General features: G+C 41.8%; 1 protein-coding gene across 1 annotated transcript; it reads right to left on the bottom strand.

Moving 5' to 3' along the window:
- Window positions 1-682: 682 nt before the first annotated feature.
- On the bottom strand, window positions 683-8,698 carry spon2b (spondin 2b, extracellular matrix protein). Its single transcript, XM_069147216.1, has 6 exons — window positions 8,549-8,698; window positions 7,300-7,553; window positions 6,858-7,081; window positions 5,193-5,384; window positions 4,878-5,064; window positions 683-1,758 (listed from the first exon to the last, which is right to left on the bottom strand). Exons 2-6 carry the CDS (start codon window positions 7,520-7,522, stop codon window positions 1,580-1,582), a joined length of 1,005 nt encoding a protein of 334 aa, XP_069003317.1. The 5' UTR covers window positions 7,523-7,553; window positions 8,549-8,698; the 3' UTR covers window positions 683-1,579.
- Between the last annotated feature and the right edge of the window lie 1,872 nt (window positions 8,699-10,570).

Below are 10,570 nucleotides of genomic sequence, written 5' to 3'. Positions count from 1 at the left end.
ACTCTGTTCCTCTCCTGTTTCTCCTGATTCTTTATCTCAGTAATTTTCCTCTCCTTCATCATTCAGAACGGAAGGACGTCCCTCATGTACCAGATGTTTAGTCCTTATTGCTATTCAATCTGTCATCTGTAGTACGGTTAGAGAAATGTTGGCCATAAGTGATTTTTTTTTTTTTTTATCTCTTTTACATATATCCACTGATATCATTGACTTCTGTTGTCTTCACCTCACCCCAAACTCGGTTTTTGAAGAGGGAGTCATTAAAGTTGGATTTATGCTTCATAGTCTGTACTTATGTGCTGCTATGGATGTTGCAGCATCAAGGCAGCTCCTTCAGAAATAAACATTTGGTGAACTCTTTTAAATAGTTGGAGCACCTTTTCCCATTTTATGAATAACACTTCATCAGGGCGAATCCTATCCAAAACTGGGGTTTGAACCCAGGTCATCCACTTTAGTGTTTTTTTCATTGTACTCAGTTTGATCCTGCAGCCCCAGTATTAGTAATACTATACTATACTATACTATACTGCCTTATGAGCCCAAATGTAGGTGAAGGTGACACACTGCTTTGAGTAGAAGCACTAAAAAAGGGAAATTAAATCTGTTCAAAGTCAATATTGTAATTATAGGAATTATCCAGTTCCACAACAACACTGTAAACACACTTTAGTCTCTTTTCTCCAAGAAGGAAAATCTCTTTATTAAAGAAACAGTCACCAATGAGATCACAATATTTTAAGATGTATTTACACTTTATTAACCCTGACAGAAAATATCTGTTCATTTTTTTGTGCATTTTTTGTTTTGTTTAGGTTTTTTTTTTGGTTTTTTTACAAACAACATTTATTTTTGTAATTAATATCTCAATAACATGAAGGAATACAAATTATTACTTTCAGATTTTATATACTGTACATTACAGGTTAAAATCCTGTCAATAAATATATTCTTTTTCTTCAGGAAAACAAACAAAGTGTCCGTAAACAATATGTTTTGAATGTGGTTTTGTTAAGGAGACAGAACATGCCCCTTTTCTGCTTGAACTACTTCTGCAAATAGCTTCATGTTTTCCCCAGTCTGAAATTATTTGGATTTTCTGTTGTATGAATAATCCACTGTGGGCAAACAGATGTCTGTGATCTTCAGACATGTCAAACCAAGCCCAATCCCAGTGCCAACATGTGTTTGTGAGTTTATGTTCAGAACAGCATTGTTCTAATCCAAGTCAATTTTGATAATCTGCCAAAACTGAATCGGTGTCTAATGGCTATTTTGCCAAACTACACCTTCTTGTGCTTTCAGATCTATCAATATGACTTGAAGATTAGATTTGTTTTGGCAGTCGGACTCCTAATTTAGCAGTCAGACAGTGAAATCATTAATTTCCACAGAAAGAGGGTATGACCGGGCAGAAGAGACAGAATCTATTCCATCAACACTACGCCTTATGCAAATACATCGCAGACCTTTTACTGTTTTTCGTCCGTCTCCGTCCCTTCCTCCCTTTCCTGCCTTTCCTCTCTTTCTTCTCTCTTCTCTCCTTCCTCTCTTTAGTCTCCCTCCGTTCCTGGCCTAGTCATAAACAGTTGTCCGGGTAGCACTTCCTCTCTTCCTCCAGCAGGGGGCAGGCTGCTCCACTGTTGGCCGGGTGCATCAGGATGTAGCGTGTGCGATGCTGCACCCCCGAGTCTCCACACTTGCTTTTGCACAAGCCCCAGGGAGACCAGACAGACGCCTCACAGTCCAGAGGGGTATCTGCACAGAGAGAGAGAGGGAGTGGGGGGGGTTATAGTCACATAAACATTCAAGTTATTACTTTCTAACTCACGCACGGGAGTGTAACCTCCTTTTTTGTGTGTGTGTGTGTGTGTTCTCTCTCTCTTTTTTGACCTGGAAAGTTTGTGAGTGGATATTTGTGTTGAAATATAATGTAGGGCAATTTTGTAATAGGGAAATTAACTGCTCTTCAACTGTTATTTGTATTTAAAAAGCAAATGAAATAGTAAAAGACAATAACAGTGAATGATGGCATGCTTTGTGTGCAGCTCTTTATGAACCCGTAGCTTCTCGTTATAGATTCTTGGCAGTGGTTGTGCTGCTGGAGGTACCTTTCATTTTATTTAACCTTAATTTATTGAGGAGTTTTTGCTGACTGTGTCTTTGTCAGTATGACCCTGCCTCACATCGCTAATACTTCACGAGTCCCCTGCAACAGATAAGGCTTCACCACCTCAACTGTCATAGAGGTAAACAAGGGCTGCCTTTAGCATTCTTTTTTTTCTTCTTTTAGCTAACGTAGTGTATATTGTAATCGTTGAAGTCTTATGTTACATCATACTCCTACTTTCTTGCTTTCCCGCCACTTTGTGAACTTGCCCGGCTACCCCAGCCAACCTCGTTGTGAGTTTATGCACAGCTGATATGTATCACAGTTGCCGGTTAAAGAGTGGAAAAGCAGAAGGATGGGAGGCGGTACGGAAGCTGCTTGGATGGATGGTGGGATTGAACATGCATGTCAGGATGAGGCTGATTTTGACATCTCTCTTTATCATGTGTGTCCGTTAACGATTAAGATGACGTGATAAAATGCTGCACGAAGCTGATTTACACTGATTTTACATCAGTGTTGTATTGAACAGATGAAACCTAAATCAAGTGATTGCCTATCATTTAATAAAGCTTGTATTAAAGCTCTGGGGAGAAGACACCAAAGAAATGGAGGGATCGGTGGAACCATAAACAGATGGAAGGGTAGGATGGAGCACTGGGAACAGGGTAGGAAACCCCAACAGATTCTTGGCCAGTCTGTGTTGTTTGTTGATGGGTAGTCAGGGGAACGGGCTTGTAGTCTGTGATGCTGACTAAAAATTTTACAGTCACCCTCAACACTGAATCTGATTACCACACTGTCAGCTCTTTTGCCAGGTTGACATGCTATCTGTTCCTTTTTCCCCCCTCTGAAACACATTTTTCCCGGTCAAGTCATCTATTTAGACTTTCTGTGGTGAGTAGTGTTTTTATAAAAGGTTATTTTTCCCTCCCTGTCACATATAAGAACATCAGTCACCCAGACAGTTTGTTTGACTATTGCATCGCCGGCTTTACTTGAGGTTTGACACACTCTTCATCTTTAGTTTTTCCAAGATGTTTTCTTATTTTTCCTTGCTGTTGGGCTTCTTTTTTTTTATTATTACCACTAATCCATACAACAGGGAGTCTTAAATAGTCCAGGAGCCACCATTACGTAAATCCTGCTTCACATTAAGGATTTAAGTCTTGTTAAAACTTGCACGTCTGTGTCCCATTTGGGGTCATGACCTCAACGTTGCTGTATATAATTTTGACACAGTCTTCTTAAAGTGCTTTTTCACTTTCTCCATCTGTCATATTTTGACTGTTCCACTGGATGCCAGATGTGGCCCTGGAATTTTCTGATGCCATGCACTCAGTTGGCTTCTCTGGTTTCTGGTTGGAAGTAATTGAGTTTGCGTGTGGCCTGTAATGTTTCCCAAATGCTTTTGTAGGAGTTAGTAAAACGCACAAGTAACTAGTGTCAGCCTTTTACATTTGAATTTAGCAAAACACAATCTGTTTCACTTTTTAAATCTGTTCATTATTATTTGATTAGTTTGTTCGGGGTGGGGACTCTTTCATGTGCATATTGTGATAGGAGTGCCCCGACACAAAACTGAGTGGGTACACATAACAAGCCATACGTAAAGGAAGTCAGCCTTCTATAATGAATGAAGCCGGAGTGCCAGTCGACCGAGAAATCGAGTGCTGCGTCAGGGTTCTTCTGGCTGATGATTCAACTCAATGACTCTGAAGGGGGCAGCCCTTACTTCTCCATATTTCAGCATATTGTGTATAAGTGCGTTTTCTTTTTTTATTTCATACCTGCAAAATATTTATATTGTATTCATTCGCATTTGCCTTTGGATATTTGGATATACATCTGCAAAACCAGTTGCTTGGATGTTGTAAAACGGTTTTAGTATTGCATCGTGGATGTGCAAGGAGAAACTGGATACTGTCTTCAAAAATTGCACCAAAGTCATTCCTGTGAAACTCGCCCGCTGCCGCATGTGCCGAAAAATGCCTGGCGGGTTTCTACAGGCTTCCTCGTGCTATTGTGAAAAAAAATGCTTTCGTGCATCGCGCGCGCACATTGGCCACTGCGCTCATCATGTTGCGAATGCAGGTGTTGCAATAATGCGGTTTGGCCCCTCGCCAAAGTCGCAACACACCCGAGCGTCTCATGTGGGGCTGGTTTGGGTCCATGTTTGCCAGCGTGCTGTGTGCTTCCTCCCTTCCTTTTGTTGTGCTTATTTGAGCGTTATTAAAAAATTTTAGTTTTAACACAGTGGTACATTTTACAGACATGACATACTTTAATCTTTTCTATGCTAAGACCAACTTTGGCTTTGTGTGAAAAAACACAACCGTCTCACTTATTTAGGGCCAGTCAAGTGCGTCAATATGTTCTAACTAAGTTGATTTTGGTACAACGTTTGCAACGGCGTAACGTCTTGGTCAACCACTTATTTACAAAAGTGCCGTATTTCTACTGTTTACCTTGCAATTGTTGTGATGAAAATGAAATGGCTGGCGTTGTAATAACTTTACCGAGTGGAAAAATCCTACCTGTACCTGAAGCAACACCCTCCCCCACAGGACTGATTTAATTCACAGTCGTTTGTAAATATCTTTACAGTTATCATACATATCACTGCCTTATAGTTATCACTACACCATATTTTTGGCAGTGCTCGACCAATACACAAAAAGGGTGTTTATTTTTTTAATTTTTTTAAAGAGTACTTAACTAATCATATGAAGGCAGAAATCCTGAGTAATTTTGTTATTGGACTTACTTATGAGCTTGTCTTCGATCTCGTTTCCTGTTGGCAGTTGATTGGACTGGGTGGGCTCCACCGGCAGGCTGATGATCTGATTGTTCTTCTTTATTTTGGTCAGTGTGACCTTGGCCATGGGTGGAAGGTGCTTCAGGCGGGGGTAGAAGAAGGAATTGGCAGGGTGGCTGGGGATGGAGGAGGTGATCTATGGAGGGGGAAAATGGACAAGGAATAAGCGTTGATAGATGGAGGTGAACTTATTTCTGCACTCACAGGGTTTGTGATATTTGCGTTGGATTGGTTCAGTGTTGCTCTTGGCTCTGGCTGACCCACCTGTGTGATTTTGTCCTGTGGGATGGTCTCAAAGTTGGGGGAAGAGAAGGTGAAACCGCTGTCGGTCCCCGCATCGTATGGGAAAAGCTCCAGCGACAGACTGTCTTTCCAGTGGTCGCCATCGCACAGGTCGACACTGTCCACGCCCACAAACCAGTCCGGGCTTGGAACGATACGCACAATAAACGACAGCTGCAGATGGAGGAAGTAAAGCAAAAGGAAGGAGATGAAGCACAGAGAGAGGAAAAAAAAGAGAAGAAGATAAGGGAGTGGGTCATAGCCAGAGATGGTGATGAGACGAAAGAGGAAGAGAACAACAGGGGAGGAAAAATGAATGGAATTGTCTTGTCATTTTATGTGAGCATGTAGGATTTGTTCATGACTATGGAATAACGCCACAAATTATGCATTTACTTCATTACACATTGACAATTAACTCTACAATAAATAGCAAAGGAACTGCTTGACATACTTTGATTCTCTTGGAAGTTATCGTTAAATAAGCATTTTGTTATTTCAAATTTGGTTACGGAACATCTGTACAACCTTGACAAATTCAATTTTAGCATTATTTTCCTATAATCTTGTTTCGTTAACTTACAATGGACAGTTAAAAGAAGGAATCAAAATCAATGCAGCAGAACCACAGGTTGTCTTTCCTAACCCTCACTGACTTGTATATGTTGGTGTACATCTTCTGTCTCCAACTGGCTTGTTATGCAAATCGTTTTCCAGCCCTAACAGGTTTTGGTAAGATGTGTCCATCATTTTTATGACCTATCTAAAAACCCATCAGCGGCAAGTTTCACAGCCAACTTCTGCAGAGTTGTACATAACTTGAAGAGACATGAATTAGACCTGCTGCGCTTTGGAAGCTCTCTTTAGGGTGCAGTGTATGGGAAAAACAGTCAGGAGCTGCTTTTATAGGAGCTTTAAGTGTTCCGCTGCATCAGCCCTGTTAAAAAGCCGTAACGCGTTCTTTCTCACAATATAACTCTTTATATTATCAACAATTGGCTGCAGTATGACAATTCATTACTGGACAAAAAAGACACTGGGTGGACTAATTTTAAAATGTTGGACATTTTGGTGCTTTTACCACCCCAGTAATATTTTTATAGTTTTGGCTGTCGGTGCAAATGGTGGTAATAAGACTTTACTCAATTGTATTGCCAGGATATGGCAACAAAACAGCCTCAGTGGAAATAACCTCACAGTTCATAGGGCTAACCCCAGATATAGTTTAACTCGGGTCTGAAACACTGACTTGGAAGTTAGACAACAGAAAATGCATCCACAATGTCCATCGTAATCATACACTGTTCTGCACTACAGTAAGTAAGGTCAAAGTTGAACCTGCGGGAGGCTCTGCAAGGTTTATAATGTGGCCATACTGGAAATGATCTATGTAGCTGAATGTAAGGCTGTGTTGTCTGGTAGTAAAATGTCATTGTCAGTAATATGAATGATGAATCCTTGGGCTAAACAAGAACTGTAGTTGTCAACTTAAAAAAAAAAAAAAAAAAAAAAATTCTTTAGGCCTCTTCCGCAGGCTAAAGACAGCATCACACCACCTTGTTCTGTACGCTAACCTGCCAGAAAAAGGCCTCTCATGCACTTAATGCCCTGACTCCGACTGAAGGACATCAGTTCAGAGAGACTTACGTATGAGTGCCTGGCGAAGACCTCAAACTTAGTGCAAGTCTGGCCTGTGCCTCCCACGACAGCGGGAGCAGACATGACCCCATAAACACTCTGGATGCGTTCGCCGGCCATCTCCACGTCCTTCATAAGCGTCCAGGCCTCGCCTTTCTCCGCAAACTCCCTCACTCCGTTGCTGGCGAACTCATTAGGTTGCCACATGTGGAAGTCAGAGCTGTGGGTCACCCCTAAGAGCAGAGGAAGAAAGTGAAAGAAGAGGATCAGAAATAGTTGATGCAGCAGCTACTAGAGATGACTCAATATAATTTTTTTTTTTTTTTTTTTTTTTTAATTTTTTTTTTTTTATAGACTGGCTGTCTGTGATTAAACCAACAGGATACTGTTCCACATCTACCCTCAAAATAATAAGAAATCATAAAACAGCACTTAGCTTCAGTGCACTTACCAATGAGGTTAGACCACTGTGCAGGGGGACGATAAACAGGATATTGCTTAGGGAAAGCTGCCTGGGTCCATTTACCGGTAAACGTCAGGCTGTACTGGGCAGTTTCTGAGGCCGTGCAGATGGGGATGTCGGTAGGAACAGGCATTGAATGAATGCCTTGGACCAGTGTCAGCATCATGACAATCAGGCGACAGAAGAAGAGCGTGTTCTTTGCGGTGTCCATTATGAGGGCAGATTAGGGGAGGACGGAGGACCTAAAGGAGGTGTAGAAAGGGAGAGCAAAGAAAAGCAAAAAGTTCATTTCTATCTAGCTCAGTCATATAGCTGCAAATTAATTCACATGCATTCAAAGGATTCTACAAATTTTATGAAGCCAAAAAGGATTTCATCACTCTTTTTTTTCTACACATTCACTCATTTTCATACAGTTTTCTTCTTCTTGTCATATCTTGAACATGACAAGGCTACAAGGAGAACTGAAAAGGGGCAAACTGTCTGGCTGCAGTGTTAGTGTCGGGTTTAACAAGTGGGGTATGTGAGTCAGAGGGAAACTTCTTTGCTTAAACCCTCTGACTGTTTTTCCACTGTTTGGGCTTGTAAAACCAGTTAAACTGTCTGGGATTAGCAGAAGGAGATCTGACATTAATTAGGATGCGTGTAACAAACTTTTGATCTTTGTTGTTGTTGCTGCTACAGCCTAGTAAGCTCTACATCTCTGACCTCAGGATATTTCTGAATGAATGAAGCTATACCAGCAAACATACTTAATTTTGGATACTTCAACATATCCTGATTTCTATCCATAATACGTCAGCGGTGTCGGTCCCCTCATTTAGTCCCTCACTTAGCAATAGGAGTCTGATGCTACTTTGTGTCCTTGCTTCTATATACATGAACAGCATGCACATAGAGTGGTTCACAGTTTTGATATGTTTCCTAACCAAGTCGACCTCTTAATATGTCCAATTCTTTTCATTGCAGAGTTAATAAAGCTCTTAATTTACTGCATGAAATTTGATGTTTTGATATGAAATGAATAAAGTGCTCAATTCTGTTACATCCACACCTCTTTGTCACAATTGTGTCTGAAAAAGTGCCAGTAGCGTTGCGTGCAAGCTTGGTAGCCTCCTATGTTGCAACTGTCACATCCTGCAATTTGTGCAAATGAATGAATGCACTCTTCCTAATGCAAGGATCTCCGCGCAGTCAAGAAGAAACAGGATAAACGTGTGGTGCAGAGGCTACTCACTGGTTGTGCTCAGGGTTCCAGATGAATGAAGGGTTGCAGCAGATGAGTGGAGAGGAGGGCTGGAGGTGGAGGAGAGAAGGGGAGAGGGGAGCTGTGGATGTGGCTGTCGGAACGAGTGACTGCAAGGCTCCGAGCTCTCTTTTGCCTATTTATGTCTTTCAGGAGGTTCACCCCTCTCTTTCCTCCATTCCACCCCCACCCTCCACCCCCACCCCCAACCAACCTCCCGGTCCACTCCCCTCTTCATCTTGCTCCGCTCTTTTCTCTCGGCCTCTCTATCTTCTCGCCGGTGACTTCCCTGCCCCCTTCATGCCCTTTGACTATCCCTCCTTCACTCTCTTCCTCCTCTCTCTCCTTCTCTTTCTCAGTAGCCCATTAACTGGCTAATGTGTTCAGCAGCTCTGGGTGCGCAGCCAGGAGTCATGTGCAGCTCCATGGGTAGTGTCATTTCACAGCGTGATATTTTAGGTCTATATACCTACAGATGTGACTAATGAGGCTAATAATGTGTTTCTAGAATTCCCAAAATGTCTCTTGGTCATGTTTTTGAATTGCAGCTGAGCTAATAAATCCAGTGCTGCTAAGGAAGTCATATTGCAATTGTCATAGTCAATTTGCATAACGCCTTTGATGTGTTTTTTAGTGGTTTATATAGTCAGACAAGTTAAGGCAGCATCCAGGAAGCACAGGCTTTAAGACTCAAAGAAACTGTGTGTTTTTAGGGCACTGAGTCAGAGACATATCTACTGTACTGATTCTGGCAGCACCCAATCACTGATTACATTCAAATTATGCACTTGATCAGCTCTAAATGCAGCTTCCGTAGTGAATTGTATTGCATTTGACATTTGACATTTGGCTCCCAAAAAGAGCTTGTAATGAGCTTTGGACGTTGTAAAGACATGAATGTGACTTTGGCCATTCCTTTGCATTCGAAACGCTGCTTCTCAGCTGCTCACTGTAAAGTGTGACAAAGTTTCTGGTTTTGTTTTATCTGGATGGAGCAGTCATTTTCAGAGCTTTTTCCATAACTCTTTTAAGAATTGATTTATCACCTCTGTGCACAGATATATATCCTGCCAATGGCAATATTTTTCTGGCACCATTGACCTTGTGGTAATGGTATCATAATGTCCCATTTAGTTGAAATTGAACACCCTTCAGTTTTGCTTCCCCACCTTCATCCGTGGCTTATTCGGAGTGACTCCCCAGTGATGCAATACGTTGTACATTCAGTTATCATCACATCAGCAAGTTGTGTTTTCAGCTGTAATTTTAGCACCCCTCACACATTTCCTACCAATAAACAAATAAGACTGTAACTGTAAAACAAACATGGAGTGTTTTTGGTCAAAGTCTGGCTCAGACTGGATATGAATAGACCCTGTAAAACACTCTTTTTGGTGCCACACCTGCAGGAAGTCAAGATGACAGCTGCTACTTTCTCTTTAGTCTCTCAGTCAGGTAATAGAAGGAGGAGATTTTGGCATGACTCCTTGTATGTGTGTCCGTGTGCATGTGTGCCAGGTGCTAGGGGTGTGGTGCTCGACTTACTGAACCTGGAGGTGATAGACCCCCACATACTCGCGTGCAACTGCAAACACACAAGTATGCCAGCATGCTGAATCAGCCCACATCTAATGATTTCCACATGGTCACGTTCCTTACCAAAACAAACTAAAACATCTATGTTACACACACACACACACACACACACACACACACACACACACACACACACACACACACACACACACACACACACACACACAGACAGACACACACACATACACACACACTGCTTGCCCTCACTCAACCTCTCTCCATTTCCAGTACGTATTATTTGGACTGCAGAGTCCAGTGTGTTTCAGTCAGTGACATTTGAAAAAGGAAAGTTAACTCATTAACTGCACACTGAACAGTAGCTCGCTGTGTTCAGCTTTATTGAGGGCAGTAGATCAATGTGGCTGAAGTGGTTTTAAACTCTCTCGCACACTACAGCTGACCTAATTCACGAAGTTT

The sequence above is a fragment of the Embiotoca jacksoni genome, unplaced genomic scaffold, assembly GCF_022577435.1.
Source record: "Embiotoca jacksoni isolate LCO1_2020_lvr unplaced genomic scaffold, fEmbJac1.0.p SCAF_135, whole genome shotgun sequence".
NCBI classification, from domain to species: domain Eukaryota; kingdom Metazoa; phylum Chordata; class Actinopteri; family Embiotocidae; genus Embiotoca; species Embiotoca jacksoni.
Note: the sequence above shows the minus strand (reverse complement) of the source record. Positions and strands in the feature narration are given on the sequence as shown.